The sequence below is a fragment of the Pelobates fuscus genome, chromosome 5 (genome assembly GCF_036172605.1).
Source record: "Pelobates fuscus isolate aPelFus1 chromosome 5, aPelFus1.pri, whole genome shotgun sequence".
Lineage (NCBI taxonomy): Eukaryota > Metazoa > Chordata > Amphibia > Anura > Pelobatidae > Pelobates > Pelobates fuscus.
The window spans coordinates 6,953,103-6,978,033 of NC_086321.1; the positions used below are offsets into that span (position 1 = coordinate 6,953,103).

Here is a 24,931-nt window from a genome sequence, read left to right on the forward strand (position 1 = left end):
TTTTTTTTAAACTCCCTGAGGCTTACCTTTGGAAAAAGAGGGGAGAATTCTGGTCCCTGATGGTCAGGTGAGAAAATCAGCTTGTCTGCACCCTACATGGGGGCCTCTTTTTTCCCTATTGATATTAAACATTTGTTTTACTTTGTCAATGTAATCAATGATAAAAACCTTAGGAAATAAAATGAAATCCTAGAGGATAAAAAATAAATCTGGTGCATTAAAGAAACGATGAGAATATCCCAATGTGTTTCTTATACATAACATTTTTGTGTTTGCACAAACTGGTGACTATAGTGTGAAAGGGAACGCGACATAACCCCAATATGTGTCTTGGTAAATACGGCATATCTGCAGATCTACTTAGCTTATTTTTGTAAATGGCTGTAATTATTGCAGGGCAGAGACACAGAGAAACTCCTGCAAAATACAAGCAGGGTTTATTTACTAAACTGAGACTGTCGTACATTCAAAGCTCACAGCAGTCAGACTGAGAGCACAGATAACTTTGGGAATGTTTTCAGTTCAGTTACTTTGGACTTAAATTTGGATCTCCGGACAGCTCTCACTTTAGTAAATAACCGTGAAATGATGGCTGAGTTGCTAGAGGTCACTTTTATTTCTCTGCCATCAATATAACTGGATGGTCCCTTTAATTTCTCTGCCATAATTATAACTGGATGGTCCCTTTAATTTCTCTGCCCTCATTATAACTGGATTGTCCCTTTAATTTCTCTGCCATAATTATAACTGGATGGTTTTAATTTCTCTACCATCATTATAACTGGATGGTCCTAGTGATGTCCCGAACGGTTCGCTGGCGAATAGTTCCTGGTGAACATAGCTTGTTCGCGTTTGCCACGGATGGTGAACATATGCGATGTTCGATCCGCCCCCTATTCGTCATCATTGAGTAAACTTTGACCCTGTACCTCACACTCAGCAGACACATTCGAGCCAATCAGCAGCAGACCCTCCCCCCCAGACCCTCCCACCTCCTGGACAGCATCCATTTTAGATTTATACTGAAGCTGCATTCTTAGTGAGAGGAGGGACAGTGTGCTGTTGCTGATTTAATAGGGAAATTGATAGCTAGGCTAGTGTATTCAGTGTCCACTACAATCCTGAAGGACTCATCTGATCTCTGCTGTAAGGACAGCACCCCAAAAAGCCCTTTTTAGGGCTAGAACATCAGTCTGCTTTTTTTTTTTGTAACAGTAGTGTACATTTAAAAAAAAAAAAAAACTAGAAATTTGACTGTGAAATAATAGCAGTCAGTTTCCTTCACATGTGCGCGTTTCAGGGCCTGCCAAGGCACAGTGTCACACCAGTGCAACTCATATCTGGTGTAACAGTAGTGTACATTTAAAAAAAAAAACAACACGTTTTTGACTGTGAAATAATAGCAGTAAGTTTCCTTCACGCGTGTGCGTTTCAGGTCCTGCCAGGGCACAGTGTCACACCAGTGCAACTCATCTCTGGTGTAACAGTAGTGTACATTTAAAAAAAAATATACAATTTTGACTGTAATAGATTGAATAGCAGTTAGTTGTCTGCAAGCGTGTGTGTCAGTCCTACAGCGTCTACTCTGCCAACTTCTGCCAGTGCACAGTGCCACTCATATCTGTTGTCACAGAAGCTTGCATGCATAGTACCACTAATCGAAAAAAAATGACAGGCAGAGGCAGGCCACCCCGCAGAGGCAGGCTTCCTTTGCTGAGGTGTCAGATACAAGTAAAGCGGTTGATGATGACGATGTGTCCGTGGATGTCACGTGGGTGCCCGCTAGAAGAGAAGAAGAACAGGGGGAAAGTTCAGATGGGGAGACAGAGAGGAGGAGGAGACGAGTTGGAAGCAGGGGGAGGTCGTCGCAAGGAGCTAGTGGCACAGTCAGACAGCATGCATCGGCACCCGGGGTCAGCCAGACAGCACGCCAATCAACGCATGCTGTTGCCACCACCAGAATTCCATCAGAAACTGAGCAGGTACAACTGCTTTGCGAAGGTACATGATCGCACATCCCAACGCCTATGGGATCAACACATGAGTACAAGCAGCACACAAAAGCCACCATCCTCCTCCTGGTCCAGCATCTTAAGCCACGTCAACCACTGCTGTCCTCCTTGCCCCCTCTCAACCATCCGCCACTCCGTCTCTCGCCTTGAGCAGTTCCTGCTCATCTGCCCACAGTCAGGTGTCTGTCAAGGACATGTTTGAGCGTAAGAAGCCAATGTCACAAAGTCATCCCCTTGCCCAGCGTCTGACAGCTGGCTTGTCTGAACTCTTAGCCCGCCAGCTTTTACCATACAAGCTGGTGGAGTCTGAGGCGTTCCAAAATTTTTTAGCTATTGGGACACCGCAGTGGAAGGTACCCGGCCGAAATTTCTTTGCACAAAAGGCAATCCCCAACCTGTACTCGATTGTGCAAAAGTAAGTAATGGCATGTCTGGCACACAGTGTTAGGACAAGGGTCCATCTGACCACTGATACCTGGTCTGCAAAGCATGGTCAGGGCAGGTATATCACCTACACTGCGCATTGGGTAAACCTGCTGACGGCTGCCAAGCATGGAATGCGTGGCTCTGCAGAGGAGTTGGTGACACAGCCACGACTTTCAGGCAGGCCTGCTGCCACCTCCTCTACTCCTCCTACTCCATCCTCTTCCATAACCTCCTTGGCTGAGTCCTCTTCTGCTGCTGTGTCTTGCTCCACATCAACGGCACCTCCCCAGCTCCCCAGGTACTATTCCACATCCCGGATACGGCAGTGTCACAATGTCTTGGGGTTGACTTGCCTGAAAGCAGAGAGTCACACCAGACCAGCACTCCTGTCCGCCCTGAATGCACAGGTGGATCAGTGGCTGACTCCGCACCAACTGGAGATCGGCAAAGTGGTTTGTGACAACAGAAGAAATTTGTTGGCTGCATTGAATTCGGGCAAGTTGACACATGTGCCGTGCATGGCACATGTGTGTAATCTGATCGTACAACGCTTTGTGCATACGTACCCAGGATTACAGAACATCCTGAAGCAGGCCAGGAAGGTGTGTGGCCATTTCAGGCGTTCCTACACGGCCATGGCGCACTTTTCAGATATCCAGCGGCGAAACAACATGCCAGTGAGGCGCTTGATTTGCGACAGCCCGACACGTTGGAATTCAACACTCCTAATGTTTGACCGCCTGCTCCAACAAGAAAAAGCCATTAACGAGTATTTGTATGACCGGGGTGCTAGGACAGCCTCTGCGGAGCTGGGAATTTTTTCGCCACGTTACTGGACGCTCATGCGCAATGCCTGTAGGCTCATGCGTCCTTTTGAGGAGGTGACGAACCTAGTCAGTCACACCGAAGGCACCATCAGCGACATTATACCATTTGTTTTCTTCCTGGAGCGTGCCCTATGAAGAGTGCTGGACCAGCCGTAGATGAGCGTGAAGAGGAAGAGTTGTGGTCACCATCACCACCAGAAACAGCCTTATCAGCATCGCTTGCTGGACCTGCGGCAGCGCTGGAAGAGGATTGTGAGGAAGAGGAGTCAGAGGAGGAATGTGGCTTTGAGGAGGAGGAGGAAGACCAACCACAACAGGCATCCCTGGGTGCTCGTTGTCACCTATCTGGTACCCGTGGTGTTGTACGTGGCTGTTGTACGTGAGATCACTGAGGATGAGGAACGGGACATGAGTAGCTCGGCATCCAACCTTGTGCAAATGGGGTCTTTCATGCTGTCGTGCCTGTTGAGGGACTCTCGTATATAAAGGCTGAAGGAGAATGACCTGTACTGGGTGTCCATGCTACTAGACCCCCGGTATAAGCAGAAAGTGCCTGAAATGTTACCGAATTACCGCAAGTCGGAAAGGATGCAGCAGTTCCAAAATCAATTAAAAAGTATGCTTTACACAGCGTATAAGGGTGATGTCACAGCACAACGGGAATCTAACAGGGGAAGAGGTGAAAGTAATCCTCCTCCTCCCACGACCACGCCGGCAAGGACAGGACGCTTTACAGACGTGTTGTTGATGGAGGACATGCAGAGCTTTTTAAGTCCTACGCATCGCCACAGCCCTTCGGGGTCCACCCTCAGAGAACGACTCGACCGACAGGTAGCAGACTACCTCGCCTTAACTGCAGATATCAACACTCTGAGGAGCGATGAACCCATTGACTACTGGGTGTGCAAAAAGCAGAAAGGAATTATGATGTGGGTAATCGCGAACTCCTTGCTATCATTTTAGCACTCAAAGAATGGAGACATTTGTTAGAGGGCACTAAGGATCCTATCCTCATATTTACGGATCATAAGAACCTATCCTACCTTAGCGAAGCGAAAAGATTGTCTTCCAGGCAGGCTAGGTGGTCACTGTTCTTGTCTCATTTTAATTATATAATCACCTATAGGCCAGGTGATCGGAACACTAAAGCGGACGCTCTGTCCAGACAGTTCGAGACTATTGACAAACAGGAGATTGATGTCACTCCTGTCATTCCCCCAGACAGAATAATAGCAACTACTATATTGTCCATTTCCTCGTCCCTCAGGCGTCCCAAGGGGCTTGTTGTCACCTTTCGGGGACCCTTGGTGTTGTACGTGGCTGGGCTGAGGAAGAGACCTTCAATGACATCAGTGAGGACAAGGAACGGGACATGGCTAGCTTGGTATCCAACCTTGTGCAAATGGGGAGTTTGCGGTTGTGCAAATGGACTGTTTGTTTGCGGTGCGTTAAACGGGGAGTTGTGTCTGTCACTGTGAAGCGGGCGTAACCCTTACACTACCTGATCGATGCAACATCATACCTGATGTTTTAAAGCACGTTATTCCAAACAATTTAGGAATGTTAGGTGATTTATGCCCTTTATGGATTAAAACCAGACTCTGCATCAACTATGTAATTTTCCATGGGAGTTTTGCCATGGATCCCCCTCCGGCATGCCACAGTCCAGGTGTTAGTCCCCTTGAAACAACTTTTCCATCACTATTGTGGCCAGAAAGAGTCCCTGTGGGTTTTAAAATTCGCCTGCCTATTGAAGTCTATGGCGGTTCGCCCGTTCGCGAACATTTGCTGAAGTTTGCGTTCGCGAACGGCAAATTTTATGTTCGCGACATCACTAGATGGTCCCTTTAATTCCTTTGTCATCATTATAACAAGAGGGTCCCTTTAATTTCTCTGTCCTAATTATAACTAGAGGGTCCCTTTAATTTCTCTGCCCTCATTATAACTAGAGGGTCCCTTTAATTTCTATGCCCTCATTATAACTAGAGGGTCCCTTTAATTTCTATGCCCTCATTATAACTAGAGGGTCCCTTTAATTTCTATGCCCTCATTATAACTAGAGGGTCCCTTTCATTTCTATGCCCTCATTATAACTAGAGGGTCCCTTTCATTTCTATGCCCTCATTATAACTAGAGGGTCCCTTTAATTTCTATGGCCTCATTATTACTAGAGGGCCCCTTTAATTTCCTCACAGATTGCAACAGAACATGTAATAGGCTCCAGCAGTTGGAGGGTAATTAGCAAGAGCCACATCCTTGCTCCTATTACAAGCAGTCACACCCTCTGGCTCTCAGAGATACACTGCATTGAGAGACACTCCCTCACTGCTGGTCTATTCTATAAAGAACTGAAAGTCATCCAGTGGTCTGCCTGATCTCAGAGCAGCTAGAGGTAAGAGCAATACTCCCTCCTAGGTAGACCAGAACATATTGGGGGCAATTCTTCTATAATGTCCCCTAGGAAGTTACAGAGGGGTTCAAGGATAAGTACATGTTGAGGGTTTATCTAAATCACGGGAGCAGTGTGAAGGTAGGAGAAATAACCCCACTCACCCAGCAAGTTACTGGGACACATGGGGGCAAATCTCATTTAAGGAGCAGAACATTTGCCTGTTACTCGCAGAGGAGATGGGATCTGAGCCAAGGTTGTTGTGTATTATAACTGCAGCTAAAAGGCAACTGGGGTCCTCTGTCTCCCTGCACACAGTGTATTATAACTGTAGCTATAAGGCTATTGGTGTCCCCTGTCTCCCCACACACGGTGTATTATAACTGCAGTTATAAGGTTATGGTGTAAGGAGGTCCCCTGTCTCCCCGCACACGGTGTATTATAACTGCAGTTATAAGGTTATGGTGTAAGGAGGTCCCCTGTCTCCCCGCACACGGTGTATTATAACTGCAGTTATAAGGTTATGGTGTAAGGAGGTCCCCTGTCTCCCCGCACACGGTGTATTATAACTGCAGCTCTAAGGTTATGGTGTAAGTAGTCCCCTCTCTCCTGTGCAGGAAGCACCTCCAGTGGCCATCTGAGGAGTGGAAAGTGGAGGTGTCCCTGGAGGCAATGTTAACACTGCATTTTCTCTGAAAAGGCAATGTTTGCATGAAAATTCCTGAAGGTAATGATTATACTCACCAGAAGAAATACATTAAGCTGAAGTTGTTCTGGTGACTACAGTGTAATTTAAATGGAGCAATTTATTTATAGACGTTAACTGTCACTTCCTCTTATTTCTCATAGGTTATCCTAAACATGAGTCCTTGCTGTGGCCTCATCATCTCGTGCTCCAGGAAGCCAGGTAATTTTAAAAGAAGAATCTTGAGACCTAGTTAAACAATATGGAGTGCAAAAAAACAGGGCGCAAGAGTATACAGAGAACGGGCAGACACTCTTGCACTTTGTTTTTTGCTCTCCATAAGTTTAAAGGGTAATCCAGACGTGGACGGCTTGCTCACGGTGCCTAGAGAGATATCAGCTATGCCTAACAAAATTGAAATGATTGTTTGGGGTTGCTGTGTTCCTTGCTGACATTTCGGATCTGGACTGCCCGTACGGGTGGGACCAGTCTGATGCTTCAGATATGATCTCTCTGTAATGGCACAAGATGAGCTAAAACCTGCTTGGCGGGGGACCCACTGATGGGCAGGTTGTTTCAGCTGCTGTCAGTTCTTGGAACACTCTTGCGACTTGTTTTTTCCTCTCCATTAGTTAAACAATATGTTTTAGTCAGATGAGTGGGGGAAGGTAATGAGTGGCCTTAACACTCTTATTTGTGATCATTGCAATGGATTTTATGGTCTGGAGATATTCGGAACCCTGTGTGTACAGTGATTTTGGCTAAGGCACCACAGTGGGGCCACGCCTGATTAGCGCACTCGCACTAAAGGAGGGAGGGGTTACTCACCTCACTGCCAGAGTCTCTTCCTCCATGCAGCTTGTGGGTCAGCGGCCAGGTCCAGAGTTGGGAGGGCCAGTGGCCTCTGCAAGACTGCGCTAAAGAATAACACCGCTCACAATGACGTGTGCGTTCTGCGTCACGTTTTCGCCGTATAAGTACTTTTTGGGGTCATAGAACCCAAATTATCCAATAGCAAGGTTTATTGGGTTATTGAAACCCTGTTGGTTATCCGAGAGCGCGTTCCTGATTTTGTTTGTTTTTCTTTGTGTTTGTTTATTTTTTTCAGTTTTTTTTAATCTTGGCTTGGTTTCCCGTATTACTGGTATCCCTGACCCTTTGGATCTATTCTTACTGTATTTGTTCCTATCTGTATTCCTGGCCTTGGCTATTTACTGTTTATTCTATTGTTAATTCCGTCCATTCTAAGGCCCGGTAATACGTTGTTACTGTTTGTATTTGTTACAGGTTTTACTTAATTCTGTGTGTTGGGCGACTGGTCCGTCTTGATACATGTATGGTTGCTCTCTTGAACGAATAAAAAAAGATTTTGCAACAGACTGTAGACATTCGTGATTTCTAATTGTGCCTCTTAACGGGAAACCTTTTTAGATTTGTCTGACTTATTAGTCTAACAAAATCCATATTAAAGGTATACTCGAGGCACCATAACCACTGTACAACTTTTCACATCTAACTTGGAATCTGCCAGACATTGGTCACATCCTCTGTGAGCGTAGTGCTCTTTGGATATTAAGCCTGGCAGTGCTGAGAATGATCAGCTGACCCAGGAGGGCAATGTTTAGCTGAGAAGCGCTAACAGAAGCTCAATGCAGAGTCGTAGTGGATGAAGTGACTATATTTTTTGTTGGGGTGTTCATTGGACTACAGCCCCTGTTATTCTTGTGAATGGAAGTTGCTTTTGTACTTCAGATAGGGATATTAAAGGGACACTGTAGGCACCCAGACCACTTTAGCCCATTGAAGTGGCATGGGTGCCAACTTCCTTCACCCTGCAAGTGTAATAAAAAAAACTACGATAATTACCTTGCAGGGTCAAGTCCTCCTCTAGTGGCGGTTTACCAGACAGCCACTAGAGGGACTTCCGGCTTCTTAGGTCACTTTTGGCTGTCTAAACGACGCTGAATCACATCTAGCCAAGGGACATACTCTCCTATAAACATATTTTTCTCCTTCTGCCACAAAATCCTGCTACGCCTCATAATATGAAGGATGAACTCTAAGCATAAACTGCAGATTAAGTGAAATTTCACAGAACCCATTAACATGGAAATGCAGAGAAGGGTGCGGGGAGACCGCGCCTGTGGAATTATTGTTAGATCCAAAGTGGTATATAGAATAAACAGAGAACGTAATATAGTGTAGTATATTCTAAATCCTGGTAGAATATGAAAGAACAAAATGCACTTACAATATTCTGGAGCTTATGTTCAGCTCGCATGGACGGAACAATCCCAGTCTGTGGATATGATAGATCTTTGTGCTTGTTGGTAAGTGTTGGTCCCAGGCTTTTAGTTGTTGAACCGCAGATGGGCACAGGGCCGGCGCTAACTGTAAGGCGGCCTAGGCAGCGACCTAGGATGCAGCTTAGCAGGGGGCGCCGGATCCCTGCACCTGGAATCAACGGTGCGGCTCCTCATGCTGAGCCGCCTGAGCTCTTTAGCTGTAGGTGGATTTATGTGTGGGCATTGTAGGCATACTCACTGTCAAGCCCTGGGGGCCCAGACCTTGAGCTGTGTAAGGGGCCCCAAAAAATGGCGCTGCTTCCTGTTCTACACCAGACCTGTGGAGCCAGACTGAGCCTCTTGTCCTCATCTGGTGGTAAGTAGGCAATCCAATATATTATTAGTGGCACTAATCTCTAATTTACCTCACATTAAATGGATACTATATTCAGGTTAGATTTTACTATAAAAAGGGGGCAGTTGGGCAAGATGGTGGTATTAACACAATAGTGTCAGGAATACATGTTTGTGTTCCTGACCCTATAGTTTATTATTTATTATAATTTGAATTCTCCCCATTATGAATTACCCTGTAAGGGAAGCTTTGTATTTGTGTGAGATTATCTGTAACGAGGATCTAAGACGAGCGGCTATATGGCTGGGTGACAGATGTTTTTGTTTGTGTGTGGTTTTTCTCCTATGGCAAGGGTCCAACAAGGGTCCAACAAACTTGGTAACACTCCAGCATTATGCATATTTATAATACGTGTCTTCCTCTTAACCCTTGCAGAGCTGAGGGTTTTTAATTTTATCGCCAGGTGACTTCTAGCACATCCAACAGGCATTTAGTCTGGGTTTTGATATAGCCACCAATAGAAAGCAGGTGAATCTGTTGGTGGTTGTTTATTTTAGGTTCTGGTAAATGTCTTGATTTATTTAATTTTTATAGATATGCAAGCAAACATTTAGGTATAATGATATCACCCCTCCAGTAATGCATCAAATACATACAAATAAGGTTACTGTAACTCACGGAGAAACATTAAGTTGAGGTAAATGTTTTTTTAGGTAGGCTTACAGACTTCGGCTTGGTTGCATCATCTGGCTTAAGCACAAAGCTTCATAATTGGTTACATATGTATTTTGGTAAGGTGGGTTTAGAAACTACCCGTTGCTTGTGAGGAGGGACTTCCAGGCTCCTAGGAATAGAGGATTAGAGAGGAGCTGCTGAGATGTTTTTATATCACCAGTAGGGAACACCCGAGTAGTGGGTTAGAGAGGGAGGCTTTAAGGGTGACGGGTACAAGGGCATGGTGAGATGGGAGTTTGTGGTCAGGGGGTATAACTTTAGACCTGTTTCGCATCCCCCCCTTTGTGAGGGACCGGGGATTGCCCCGGTGATGGTATTCTGCTACCTCTCTGGAATTAGTTTTTTTGAGACTTTTCTAGTTTGTGAGGTCTGGAAACCATTTCTTTATATTTGAAGTAATTTGCTGTAGGGCAGTTGATTAGTCGTTCGATGGGTTGGGCTGTAGCTGTAGGAAATCTGTAAAGATGATTTAAATAATATTTGTATTAGTCAGTGGTAAAAGGAGCATTTGGTTATCCTAGGTAGTGCGACCCAAGAGCCAACCTGGCAATAATCCAATAATTAAACTGGGGACTCGGAGTGCCTCGTTCTTTATATCTTTGTATGTCTGCTCTCCTGCTTCTAACTTGTTTCATGCAGTAGTTGGTCCGGGCTGGCAAATAGCTGACAGTATAGTTCATTTCCAGATTTATTTCAGGGTCATTTAGGGAACAGCTGGCAGCCTCTACCTCTTCAGTGATGGTTCTCTGGCATGCTACAAGCCCTCTAGTGCTTGCTCATGATAATACTATTTTTATATGAAAATCGGTATAGATTGGAAGCCATATATCTAGAACCAGTATAAGATTCTTTTTGAGCAGTGTTAATTTTGGCAGTAAACTGGTTTTAGTCATGTTTTGGTAATCTGTTTTTTGTTTTTTTTGTTTTTGTCGACTAAATCTCCAGTTAAAAACATGTATTTTATTTTTGTCTTTGTCAATTTGCTCCCCTTCTGGATAGAAGCACACCGGGTCATTCGGCAGTATTTATCCATTTCATATTTTTCTCCCTTTAAATATCGCTTGTTTATTCTGTTTTTCAGTCCCCTTAAAAAGCATCTTGGTGGATGTTCAGGTGAGAGGCTTTGTGGCCGATGTATCTGCGACTCTCAAATATAAGAATTTGGAGGAGAATGCAGTGGAAGCGGTCTTTGTGTTCCCCATGGATAATGATTCTGCTGTATACAACTTTGAAATGATGGTGGAAGGGAAGAAGATCATAGCAGAAATTCAAGAGAAGAAAGAGGTAGAAAATATATTGAAGGAAAAAAAAGGTTAAACATCAGTCTTTGAAGTCTGTCTGGTAAATGTGCAGGTAATCACAGTAACCTTTTAGTATATATGATTCTGCAGCAGCTTACACAAGTGAACTATTTCACTTGAGTATCTTCTACTGGCTATTCAATAAATGTGAGAGTTGCAAAATTACCAAATCTGAAAAATTATCTGACTGGTTCACTTAAAATTTGCAACACTCTGGTCTGGTCTGATCACAAAAAAAGTTGGTTCAGTGAATAACCCTGTCTGTGTCTTATTCTCCCAGGCTCACAAAACGTATGATGAAGCCATCAGCCAGGGCCAACAGGCATTCCTACTGGAGGAAGACGAGAGCGCTGGTGATGTCTTCAGCTGCAGCGTGGGGAACCTGCTCCCAGGCCAGGAAGCTGATGTGACTCTGTGCTATGTGAGAGAGCTGCCGGTGGAGGCTGACGGAGCTGTGCGCTTTGTCCTGCCGGCCGTACTGAACCCGCGATATACTCCAAAAGGTACAGCAAGCCAAACTTTGATTTTACAGTTGCTTTCTTGTATATTCAGTTTCTGTTATTATGTTGACTTAATTTCCATGATGTTCAGATCTGAAAGGTTTTCTGAGCATCATAGGAAATGAGGTCTACATATGTTGGCTAACATTGGAGGTGTTTGACTGCCTTTAATGACTCTTGATGTTCAGAAAACCTGATCCCACTTAGCATTATGGGAAAATACTTCAAAACTTCTTGTATTGCTAGGTTCCAAAAATACCCAGTCTGAGCAAACCTTTCCCACGATGCCATTTTCCATTCATCCGTACAAATTCCCAAGTCTGTTGTAGGAATTAAAGTTCCCAGCAGCTGTCAGTGATTGCTACCAGTTGGGTTTAGAGCTTCCTATGGTTTATCTGAAACGGTTTGTTCTGGTAGCATCCCGATGTCCATGTGTATATTGCTACAATCTTTTTTTTTTTTTTTTTTCTTCTAGATCAGGACCCAAGCGTCACTACTGATATTCCACGTGTGCCAATTGGAAAGATACCATATACACTGTCTTTGGATGCACATTTCACTTCCTCTTATGGGATCTCCAAGATTGAGTCTAACTGTGAGATCACACCTATCCAATACACCAACGATGATAAAACATCTGCCAAGGTGAGCAATCAAAGCTCATCCACCTATTCCATATCTGTCCTCTGCCACCTCGGAAATCATCTTACTTCTGAAATAACCTTCGCCTCATTTGGTAAAATCTATTTCCTAATTCATTTTTCCTAATTTTCTTTCTAACTACTTCTGTGTTACTGTGTCATGGACCTTCAGGACTCCTAGATATCTTAATGCTTGCTATGCAGTGCAGTCCCCTGTCGCCATAGCAATGCTTATCCTCTTTCAGTTAAATTCCAGGTCACCATGAATAACATGAAGGATGTAATACGAATTGTTACTAGGGGACATTGAAAGGTTAGGGGGTTGCTCCAAGCATCAAAACCAACAATGAGGTTTTTATGCCAGGAGTACCCTGGCACCATTCTCTAATAAGGCAAACCATTTAGTTGCCCTGTTACCTGGGTCTCCGCCATAGCTGGGGAGTCTATGGGTGACTGACATTGGTCTTCGGCAGAATCCCATCCGTTATTCATTGACTGAGTGCTATTCGTTGATGAATGGCCCTCTATCCATAGAAGTAAGCACAGAACAAGTGTTCCAGGATGACTAATGTACTAGATGATGTCACCAGAGGTGGCATTAAACCTCTGACTGCTGTATAAAATATCTCCGTATGTGCAGAATTCTATATTGAAACCCAGTAAATAGACTCCAGTGATATGAAGTGGTCATGGTGCTAGGAGTAACCCTCTAATCCCTGAACTGGAAAGGTGTTAAAAATAAGAATACCAACTGCACACATTTGTTTTAATAGAAATGGCATTTATTGTTGTAATAAAAATACAAAAACTCCAGGTTTAATTTTTTATATTGACTCCAATTATCCGTATAGTGCAGGGGTAGGCAGCCTTCCTCTAAGTGCTGCAATGCGTAAAGTGAGGATTGTCCCTCACCACCTCCAATCACTGCTCGGGTTGCACAAACAGATATCTAAAGTCCCATTGGGACTCATGATCTGCCAGAGCTTGTTTGGCTCTAACCACATAGTTCTATGTGCAGCACTTACTTCGACCTGGTCGACCCAGTCGTTTATAAATTCTCACTGATCAATGCTGTGGTAAGTGACTGACTCACTTCCTTCCACCTACAAACATGCAGTCCAATGAGACCGTGAGCCCCCTCCCCACCCAAAAAAATATAGTTATAAAGGAAAAATAACACCTTGAAATGCCCTTTAACAGATGTTGGGTGTGGAGACTTGGAGAAGACTTCATAGCGCATGTGCAACCAAACCTCAAGATACATCAACTCTTCTTTTTTTTTATTTTAATCTATGCATTACTCTGTATTCTAGGTATCTCTGGCTGAGGGATACAAGTTTGAGCGAGACGTAGAACTTCTTACTTACTACGCTGAGGTGAACAAACCTAGTGTGACATTAGAGGCGGGGCTTTCAGAAGCCGAAGCAGGTAAGGCAATCCGAAGCCAATGCCTGTCTTCTAGCAGTGTTGTGTTCTCCTTTTTCCCATTCATATGTCTGCATGAATGTAAAACCTGCACAGTTTCTCTAGAGCTTGAGGTACGAAGCAGCCGACTGGCACAGCAGTGTTTACTGTCTAAGATGTTTAGAGACCGAACATAGTCCTGCCACTGCCTAGGACAATGGGAAGCCAGCACTGTTGGTTAAAAGAACAAAACCAATATAGCGCATCCAATGCCATATATGTGAAATACTATACACGGATTTTTCTAAACTTGAATATCTAGGATGGTTATTGTTGCCTTAAATCTAGAATATCGGATAGTGAATAAACATATGAAGTATTTATACAGTGACATGCCTTGTTTGTCTTGGCTCTTATGACTATGAATACACCTTCAGATTGCCTGCTTTAATCTGTGGTTAACATCCACAAACTAAACAGTGCGAGAAATAAATTTTAGGAAAACTGCCAATATAGTAAGCTGAACTTTAGAATATTATAAAAGGGGACATTTTTAACAATAAAGGAGACCATAACTAAATGTTACAGGAAAAATAGATTGAAGACTCTGCTCAAAGGAGCTTGCAATCTAGAGGAATTCTATTGGCATCTATTGAACAGGATGATACCAGTTTCTGTCAGCTGGATCATGTTGGTTGTTAGTATATGGCAAAGTACGCTCCACCCAGTGCAACATCTTGCCAAAAATCGTCTCTTGCCCTAAACCAGGTGGTCCATGCATTGTCTCGTGTATCTAGCCTATACTTTTCATGGCATTTGGATTTTTAATTTTTAAAACAAATCTGTATCTTTATGAAAAACTTCTTGAAGTTTGTAGTCTTGGGTGTAATATAAGAAATATGCACAATGATTAATTTGCATAGTCTAGCCTCTCCTAGTTTTTTTTATTCTTCTTAAATGGTTCTATGGAGCTACTTCAATGGTATTTTCTCTCTCCCCAGTCTTCCCAGTTCATCAACAGACGACCTGATCGGCCTAAATTTGGTCTCTTAGTTTGTCCTGAAAATGCTGTAATTCCTTTACAGTCCACTACTTTAAATGGGAGACTATAAGGGGTTAAAATTGTGAGACTAGAATGATTGGAGCTCTATGGGTGGACCCAATGGCATCAGCAAGCTCAAAGTCCGAGGAAATGGGCACGTTGATTGGCAATGTTCGTTACTCCTCTATGGTACATGTGGTACATTCCATGTTTGACTTAATTCCGTGCTCAGCATTGCCCTATGTGCAGGCTTCCAATCTCTACCACACACGAGTTCTTTTACTTATAAGATGTTTTGCTTCAAAGTGGGAAGACAGGGTAGATTATTTTGTTTAGGTCGTAAGAGTATTTATCTTTGATTTAAATTATTCCACTTTCTTTTTTCCTTTATAAAGGTTCCTTGCTGGCAGAGCCAGTAGTCATGTTGAATTTTTACCCCACCTTTCCGGTGATATCGGAGCAGTCAAACTGTGGGGAGTTCATCTTTGTAGTGGACAGGTCGGGAAGTATGGATTACCCAATGAATTCAGAGGAAAATTCACCAATGCGGATCCAGAGTGCAAAGGTTAAACCTCACGATATGTACATCTGTTTCCCTGATCAAATTGCCTTTTTGAATTTAAAAACTAGTGTGAGCAACTGTATCCTTCTTTTGCCTGTTAAAGGCACTTAAGGTAGAATAAGGTGTGCATTGATGTAGGACTCCTTTTATTTTAGCCTCTTGTAGCATTCCTTCTGCATGGCTCACATTGTTCTTACTGACCTGTCTAAAAGAATGGTCCTCACTTCTGGGTGAGTCTTTTCTTCACAAGACTAACAAGAACGTACTTAAAGGGCAACACACTAGATGAAAGTACATTGGTGTTCTTGTCCACGGTGTGGTATCTCCAGGGTCTGTGGGGTGGATGAATGAATCAACGGATCATGCTGTGATCGTAGCTTTGCCTTGATTGGGTATTCTGTCTTGGGTAGTTGGATAAAGGATGAAACCTGCTATCATTACGCTGGCAGGAAGCATCATTGGTGAATGTGGAGCTGGCACTACTGGCATGGTGAGGTGAACCGGTTATTCATATTTTATTTTGGAGGCCAAGTTCTACATATTTTTATAAAATGTATAAATGTTGGATTCAGTACAGCCATTAACTGTGCGGTAGTGTAAGTGGACTGCTGCGAACGATGGCCTTTATTTTGAATTAATTTCAGTTCACAGAAGTACCAAATCCCATCTGTTAGAAAAAATAACTTTCTTATCTGTAGTCACCATTAAAGTCTGTGAATTATTGTGGGTAAAACATATACAAACTTTTTTCCTCTAAACAAAGTGGAATAATTTGATTAAAACAAATTAAATTGTGGCCTATACTTGTGCATGTTGTACATGCCATCAGTGGAACAGGGCACTGCATGCTCAATTAAGCAATACATAGTACTTGGCAGGGTTCTGTTTAACTGTAGTATTTATTGTGTGGAGCACTTTTTAAGGACCCGTAAGGGTCACGAATCCACTGACTGGCCAGGGATCAATCAGTGCATTATAACCCTATACGGAGTTGTTTAAAGACGCTGGGCACTTTGATCACTGTTTAGTCGCATACGTTGGAGGTTGGATCTGACACTGCAATTCATCAACAAGAAACGGTTCTGTGTACATTCTTACACTGAGCAAGTTATAAAGCACTTGTACAGTTTATCCAAAGGAGTGGACGAAACCCCAATAAAAAAACCTGATGGGTATCCCATTGGTAATCCACCTTCTCATGGTTCTTGGTTATATTTTGAATCAAGATACATTTAAAATTCCGTTTTGAAGCCAGTCCTACCAATAACCTCTACTCCATGTCCAGTACGCTGAGCCGATCGAGAGAAGACACCATTCCTCCCCTAATGAGTTACACCGAATGGGTGGAATGGCTTGAGTGCCTAATCTTAATATATTTCACTGCAGCATTCCTAAGTGCTCTGCAGTTATGTTAAATCTGCCACTTAAATATTGATAGGCTAATAAGATTCTGGTTTAAGATTACGCCGGGGGGTGCCAGGCGATTTGTATTGCATTGTGGGAGATAACCGTAAATACTGTTCTGAAATATTGCACCTTATCTCGCTTGCTCTTGTCTTGCAGGAGACTCTGATCCTTCTGTTGAAGAGTTTACCACTGGGTTCATATTTCAATATCTATGGTTTTGGGTCCAGTTTTGAGTCATTATTTCCGTGAGTATCATGCTGGCCTGGCTGGTGTGTGTCGGTAACAGACTTTCAGTCTAGTTCAGAGTATTCTCCTTAAAATGTGTGGCTTGGCTAAACTGAGGGCTCTTCCAACCTCCAGGGCTGAGTAGTTGACCAGATATTAAACTCTATTTCTTCAAAGGTCCCCTTAAAATCTTTCTTCGTATAGGTCAGTTTGAGGATGGGTCACTTGGACAGGTAAATGCCTGCAGCGTGATACTTGGGTGAATTATTAAAGTAAAATATTGATTTAATCCAGATCTTTAGTAAAGCATAATATCTTACATTCTATACGCGTGCAAAACACACAATGGCCGCAGTGTACTGTTTTTGTGCCCGTGCTGTTGAGGTCCATGGATGGCTGCTGCAGTTTAAGCATTATCTATTTCACAAATCACTTGGGTTTCTATCCTCCCAGGGAAAGCATGGAGTACACACAGGTGTCGATGGATGAAGCTGTGAAAAAGGTTTCGGAGATGGAGGCTGACTTGGGAGGAACTGAGATTTTACAACCTCTACAGAAAATCTATAAAACAGCGGGCAGACCAGGGCAGCCACGCCAGGTAACACCCCAGAGATTGGGTAACTATCTATCATTGGATCTGGACTTAGATTTACATGCCGTCACTCTACCAACATAATGTACGCAGGGCTCTCATTCCACCAGAAGTGGCAAAGCAATCCTAAATATTGTAAATCTTTTCTTTAAAAACAAACTATTCTAATTACTATAAATTGTGTTCATGTTTAATTGTATTGTACAATAATATAATACTATATTGGTATTTCAATTCACATTTAACTTGCTGATGGTTATAATCACCTTTATAAAACTGATTTAAAATGTGTTATTTTTTTTATTTATTTTTTTACAATTAAAATTTGAGCTATAAACACGTTCAAAAGGGAAATTCTGCCACAACAAACAAAATCGGAAATAACCATTTAGATCTGCAGGGTATGTCAGCCCAAACCATAACTGGGGAGATAAGTGAAATGTGTTAATAAAAGGAGTAAATGTTTAACCATAAACCATGAATTACTTGTGACCTGGGTAATGATCCCTAAAGGCAGTCTGCTCATTAGGCAGTGAGAGTCCTATGTTTGTGGTGGATCTGTGTCCCACAGTGTGTTTTCCTTTTCAGCTCTTCGTCTTCACGGATGGAGAAGTCGGGAACACAAAGCAAGTGATATCAGAGGTTCAAAAGAATGCCGCCAATCACCGGTGAATGCCATTCAACACCTTCATGTTTGCCACCACATGCAGCCAGTTACCTCCGCTAGTTCCCTTCCTTCAGTTGATCAGGAACTCTTACAGGGTTAGGTGACTTGGCTCCATGCGCTCCCACGGACTGCACTCAGTCCTGGAAGCTCTTAGTCCTTGCAAAAAGTTCCCCACTGCATCCCCTGCAGTAACCAGATGACACACAGTTCTGAAGGTTAAAATGCTGACAATTTATTGTAAACCGGCTTCTTTTATGCACAGACCCCCACAGGGGGCTGGGGTCACAGCTGCTCTGCTTGATACCAACAGTACACAAGGACACACATTAAGACACATTACATCGGGGGCGGGGGGGTAAACTTTGGGGCTCGGCACCCTGGGAAGGGAAGAGGTTACAGTGTTGAAACATACATTGCTAGACAGCCCGGGTCCCCACTAGGATCCCTGCAAATAGTGGGGCGATCGGATGTACAGAGCCAGAGAAATCATAGTCTAAAGTTCTGTGCTTGAGACTCTGCACATCTCCGAAATTAGTTCCATGAAGTTGCTTGGTTTAGTCCGGTGAATTACAATTTTGTGCCTAAACCAAGCTACAACCAATCAACTGAAAGGCGCAAAACCAAATTGCACCAATCCACTCACTGGGAGAAGTGGAGTTTTGCTGCCCAATCAGAAGAAAGGGTGCGAAACCCGGTTACACTAATCTGTGCTCAGGGAGGAGAAGTGTTTCGCCGCCCAATCAGGAGAAAGGGTGCAATGCTCCCTCACTGATTGGTCACTGCAGGGCTTTCGGTGACCAATCAGTTTGAATGGGCGCGCCCTCTCCCTCTGGTCCACATGGACTTCCATGCGGCCAGTGGGACTCTTCGGCCGTGAGACCGACTCACCACTCCAGAGATTCCCTGTTGGCACGCATCTCTCTCTCCGGTAGGTATCCACTGGAGAGGGCACTCTCCTGGACAGCTACAAGCCTAGCCAGTGACCATAGCTCTGTTGGGAGCGGGTAGGACTATCCCCGACAAGGGTACCTGAGACCGTATGTGTATGCCGGTCCGAGATATGAATGCTTCACGTGGTTGGTGTTCGGTTATACGAACCGTCTGCCATACAGGGGAAGCAAGCACCGCTTTTCCCTTGCAATTTGCGAGGTGTGAAAATTCTAAATAGACATTCTAAATGAGGTGTCGTAGTGGTCACTGTTCAGGAGCCGAACAGAACCAGTTTGTATGAGCTCTCCCTAACATTCAATACAATTACATATACATACATGAGGAAACAGAGTACAAGGAAAATCATGAGAATAAACATTGCGAACACTGAATACAAGGCAAAAAATGTGAATATTCAGTGGGCATGGCACCTCTTCAATGTGCCAGGAGCCAATGTTGCTGCTGTACTCTTTTTGAATGTGCAAGAATGCATCATTGAGATCTGTAGAGGAGACCGCTGGATCCTCCGTAGACAGTTAATTCCCTTCATCCGTCACTGTCTGAATTGACTTGGACTCTGCCTCGAGTTTAAGAAAGTCAGGTGGAGGAGGAATACGTTGTGTATCTCAGTGAAATTCTAACCGTTAAAATTAGTATTTCATAAAGATTCTATCCTTACGATATCCAAATGTTTAGGGGGAGGGTGACCATGTGAGGTTGGGGTCGCTGTTGGCATTTTGTCCTTTGTTGCTGCAGATTGTTGTAATTTAATTTTCCTCTGGATAATGTTTTTCTTCAGGTGCTTTACATTTGGGATCGGTGAAGGAGCCTCCACGGCTCTGATAAAAGGTATGGCCCAAGCAGGTAATGGTACGGCAGAATTCATCACCGGAAAAGAGAGAATGCAGGGGAAGGTAACCTGTAGATCTTAATGTATAAATGTGCATTGTAACACATACTGTAGAACTGTAAATGTAGATATTGCTAAAAAAAAATTTACACGATCACTGGTTGAGCAGTTCTAAATCACCATTTTAGTTTTATTGTGTCTTGCTTAAAACTGCAATAATGCAATGTCTCCTTATTTAACTATTCATAGTGCAGTTTCGCTTTTATTAATTTCCACATTGATTTAAATTAATTTGTTGGAGGGTAATCTAAAGTCCAACAGCCCAGAGGAATGTCCATATGCTTAACTCTTGGTGTTGGTGGGAAACCCTATAGAGTGAACGGTCTTGTGGAATTTCTCAGTTCCCAAGCACAACCAATGTGTTGGGTACAATGGTCCCCATAAAGGGTGTTAGTTTTCCAAACTAACTTAAATCTGAGCAGCATAATGAAGACTTTAATCCACCCAGCAATATGTCCCATAAGGAGAATGTAAGACTTAAAACTGGGTTGTTTGTGCAGCATTACAATGCATCCGTATAAAGGGGCAAAACTAAACCCCTACAACGCATTGTTTGATGCAAGATATAACAAATCTACATTTTGCAGAACTGGCACGAATGTGGCAACCTGATCAGTGCCACTCTCAATAGGGAATACTTCCTGCAAAGAGCTTTGGGTAATTATCGTCGTCTGAGAGTATGTGTCCATCTCAAAAGGACCGTATTCTGTCGGTTTTCATATTCCTTTCTGTCAAATAACGTCTACCCCTGCTTCCTGCCCTCACTACTGCCAGTGGAGAGCCATAAGCTCTGTGTGAGTGAAGACCTGCAATGCATTCGTAGATGAGGGGAGCGGATCCTAAATTAGATGTCAGACCATTCTCAAATGATTTGATTACTTGAAGGCATTCCAGACTTGCTGTTGTAGTGGTTAGGGTGCTTGACTTGTTCGTTTTATGCCAGTGCTTATTGTTTAAGGACACTCAAAATATAGTCTAATTTCAAAGAACTAATACAGCTGTACAATCTCTCCAACAGGTCCTTCAGGCCCTGAAACGTTCCTTACAGCCCATAGTGAAGGACATCTCTCTGCAGTGGACCCTTCCTACTGGCTTGAAGGCCACTCTGCTCTCCAGAACCCCCGATGTCATCTTCCAGGGTCAGAGATGCATTGTCTATGCCCAAATCACAGGAAAGGTATGTCAATCTGGTTACAGTGTGAGCAGTAGAGAATGTGCTAGTATTGACTCTGTTGCACCCATTTGCCGTATGTGTGCTCGTTGAAGGCAATAAGGGTTATTGGTGCAGGAGCAGTTATGATGGTCTGTGGAGTTCCCCAATCCCAATTCTCCTCCCCGGTCTATCTCCAATCGCTTGAAAAGTGGGGAGTTGGGTGACATTGCCGCTTTAAGATGCAAATTTTATATTTTTTTAAGTAATAACCCTAAATTGTTTTTAATTTTGTTTATATAAGTCATCTGTCTCAGCTGGAGTAAATGTTTTACTCTGTTTGATTTGCTGCAAATCCCCATCATTACTTCTGTTTCATACACACAATACACGTTCGAACAATGGTAGGCTAAATCATTTTTCAACCTCAACTCCTTCGACTGCCAAATATGAGGATTCTGTAGGTCAACCGCTGGAGAGCTCAGCTGGACAACTGTTTAGCATCATAATGTATACAGTTTAGAACCCTAACCAGCATTTCAGTAGGTCTTCCCTAGAATCTACTCTTGCTTCTGATGGATGAAATTATGAATTTATAGGAATAGATGCAGAGTCTCTTCCACTTTGAATTGTTTATATTCTTTGCCTTAGGTGGAGGATGCTTCAGATGGGAATGTTTGTCTTGAGTACAAATTCAACGAAGAAACTTTCAAGAACACGTTACCATTTTCTTTGATCTTCTCAGACGTCAAGAGGTAGAGATTTCCTGTGCTTGTTTTTTGCCCTTCAAAGGATGTGGTACTGGCGGTCCAGGGCTTCCAGGGAAATTTCCCTTTTCAGGGAAAAGTAAATTTAACAATAGGTGAGACCATTACAAAATGTTACAGGAACAATAGGCTGCTTAGGACCCTGCTCATATTAACTTGCCATCTAGAAGAGGTGGGATATAAATACACAGCATAGGAAGGGAAGCTTGGAAGATGCCAACAAATCGATAGGGGAAGTAGCAGAATCAAAAGGTGAGAGTGGAATTGGGGCTCTTTTAATTTATTAAATAAGTTACATGGGGAGACCATACGCTATTCTGAAGAGGTGGGTATTGAGGAACATTTAAAGACTAGGGGAGAGTCTGATAGGGGTAGGCAGTGTGTTCCAAAGGAAAGGAGCCACCCACAAGATGTCCTGCAAGCGAGAATTAGCAGTAAGGGTGCAAGCAGTGGACAGGAGGGTCACTAGCAGAGCAGAGAGACCTAGAAGGTGTGTACCTATTAATTGGTGAAGAGCTGGTTTAGACCTTTCTATAGGTAAGGGTTAGTTGTATTTTTGTGTTTTACATTCTTTCTTTATTTTGTGTGCATAGTTGAACATAAAGAAATTTTAGCAAGAATATATGGTAAGCGTAACGGGTGTCTCTCATAAAATGTCATAGGAGAAAATGGCATGTTTTGAAATAATAAACACATAAGTAGAAATGCTGAGTAGTAGCTTAGAACAATAAGCAAGATTAACCACTGAAGCTCCACTCCATGTACTGGTGGAGTGTCGTGTAAGGTATACCTAAATATAAAACAGAACCAAATTTAAAGGGCATAGCAAGCAGCAACACAAAAAATTGAGTGAGTCCTGTGTAGAATCACGCTAGCAGCTCGTGTTGGCGTTTGTCTAGCTACTTCCCAGATATGGCAGACAAAAGGTAAGAACCGTATGTGATGAACAATAAAATAGGTTGCCTAGCAGACCATGCATATATCAGGAAGCTAGCCCGCTTTGCGTGCAGGATCCAGGTGTTAGATTCCACTGCCTGTGGATGATCCTCAGCCTGCGTGGTCGTCGTGCGAGGCAGTGTCTCGCAAGGCCCTCGGCCTCGGTAGAGGAAAGGTTAGTATTTTGAATCAATGTCTATAGGGTGTGGGCAGCCAATGTAAGGACTGACCGGTCCATGTGAGAATTTATAAGAGCATGGCCAAGCTTTTGGGAGAATCTTGCATAAGGAAGGGGAAAATGTGGGCAATTTTTTTAGGCATGATTTGGCAACAGACTGGATGTGAGGCCAAAATTAAATCCTTGATTTTTACATAAATTCTACTTTTGCATATGGCTCTGGCTTCAAGACTTATTAGCTCTGTCCTGGGTAAATACCTATGATAGCTATTTTAGACGCTGTCTGGGGTTAGATGAAAAGGCGATTATGGGTGGAGAGGTGTGAAAAATCAATCAAGGAAAGCAGAGGGGAAAACATTTGCAATTTCAAGACATAAGGGAATGGGAGAGATCAGATGGGTGAAAGGTCTAAATAGTGAACATAAATTAACAAGATTATACGTGCAATAACTCGAACACTAACAAACATTTAACAAAGCAAGGGTGAAGCATGGAAGGTACAATAATTATCAATTGGACACAATGGACCGTAATGCTATAGAGGATGGAGGTAGAAATGAAAAATAAGAAGTAGATGGATAAAGACTTCTCATGTTGATATTCCAAAAATGCAACCTCTGCCCATGACTGGCTGCAAGACTTGATATATCTGAATCCTCAGTAAAAATGTATGATTGCTGTTTGGGGAATATAATGGTGCTTAGTTTTTCTTGACTCTTCCAACAACTCCTGGTGTAGATCATTTAAGCCTTTTTGGAACATTGCAGTCTGTTAACTGATGTATATTAACATCTTCGAATTGTTACAAAAATGTAGAAGCAGGAACTCTGCCTTCCTGACGATTATGGTTTTGTCTCTCAAAGGCTTTTAGATCTTAAACCACAACAAGCAGATCATCTGACCTCAAAGCCTGTATCTCATGTTTGCATGTAGACCGACAAGAAGGGCCGATTTCGGTGTTCCTTTGCTGTTGAAAATACATTGCACGGTGCCATGTGGGTTATAAACATAGAAACATAGAAACATAGAATGTGACGGCAGATAAGAACCATTCGGCCCATCTAGTCTGCCCAGTTTTCTAAATACTTTCATTAGTCCCTGGCCTTATCTTATAGTTAGGATAGCCTTATGCCTATCCCACGCATGCTTAAACTCCTTTACTGTGTTAACCTCTACCACTTCAGCTGGAAGGCTATTCCATGCATCCACTACCCTCTCAGTAAAGTAATACTTCCTGGTATTATTTTTAAACCTTTGTCCCTCTAATTTAAGACTATGTCCTCTTGTTGTGGTGGTTTTTCTTCTTTTAAATATAGTCTCCTCCTTTACTGTGTTGATTCCCTTTATGTATTTAAATGTTTCTATCATATCCCCCCTGTCTCGTCTTTCCTCCAAGCTATACATGTTAAGATCCTTCAACCTTTCCTGGTAAGTTTTATCCTGCAATCCATGAACCAGTTTAGTAGCCCTTCTTTGAACTCTCTCTAAGGTATCAATATCCTTCTGAAGATAGGGTCTCCAGTACTGTGTACAGTACTCCAAGTGAGGTCTCACCAGTGTTCTGTACAATGGCATGAGCACTTCCCTCTTTCTACTGCTAATACCTCTCCCTATACAACCAAGCATTCTGCTAGCATTTCCTGCTGCTCTATTACATTGTCTGCCTACCTTTAAGTCCTCAGAAATAATCACCCCTAAATCCCTTTCCTCAGATGTTGAGGTTAGGACTCTATCAAATATTTTGTACTCTACCCTTGGGTTTTTACGTCCAAGATGCATTATCTTGCACTTATCCACATTAAATGTCAGTTGCCACAACTCTGACCATTTTTCTAGTTTACCTAAATCATTTTCCATTTGGCTTATCCCTCCTGGAACATCAACCCTGTTACATATCTTAGTATCATCCGCAAAAAGACACACCTTACCATCAAGACCTTCTGCAATATCACTAATAAAAATATTAAAGAGAATGGGTCCAAGTACAGATCCCTGAGGTACCCCA

General features: G+C 43.0%; 1 protein-coding gene across 1 annotated transcript in view; it reads left to right on the forward strand.

Moving 5' to 3' along the window:
- LOC134610562 (von Willebrand factor A domain-containing protein 5A-like) overlaps window positions 1–24,931 on the forward strand; it is a 180,589-nt gene that overhangs the window by 132,052 nt on the left and 23,606 nt on the right. Inside the window, exons 2-15 of the mRNA XM_063453553.1 lie at window positions 5,483–5,657; window positions 6,272–6,381; window positions 6,504–6,561; window positions 10,796–10,998; window positions 11,296–11,518; window positions 11,991–12,160; window positions 13,470–13,584; window positions 14,998–15,167; window positions 16,728–16,816; window positions 17,250–17,394; window positions 17,977–18,056; window positions 19,785–19,899; window positions 20,914–21,072; window positions 21,697–21,800. Of these exons, the coding sequence (XP_063309623.1) occupies window positions 6,516–6,561; window positions 10,796–10,998; window positions 11,296–11,518; window positions 11,991–12,160; window positions 13,470–13,584; window positions 14,998–15,167; window positions 16,728–16,816; window positions 17,250–17,394; window positions 17,977–18,056; window positions 19,785–19,899; window positions 20,914–21,072; window positions 21,697–21,800 (1,619 nt within the window). The 5' untranslated portion in view covers window positions 5,483–5,657; window positions 6,272–6,381; window positions 6,504–6,515. The remainder of the gene's footprint in view (window positions 1–5,482; window positions 5,658–6,271; window positions 6,382–6,503; window positions 6,562–10,795; window positions 10,999–11,295; window positions 11,519–11,990; window positions 12,161–13,469; window positions 13,585–14,997; window positions 15,168–16,727; window positions 16,817–17,249; window positions 17,395–17,976; window positions 18,057–19,784; window positions 19,900–20,913; window positions 21,073–21,696; window positions 21,801–24,931) is intronic.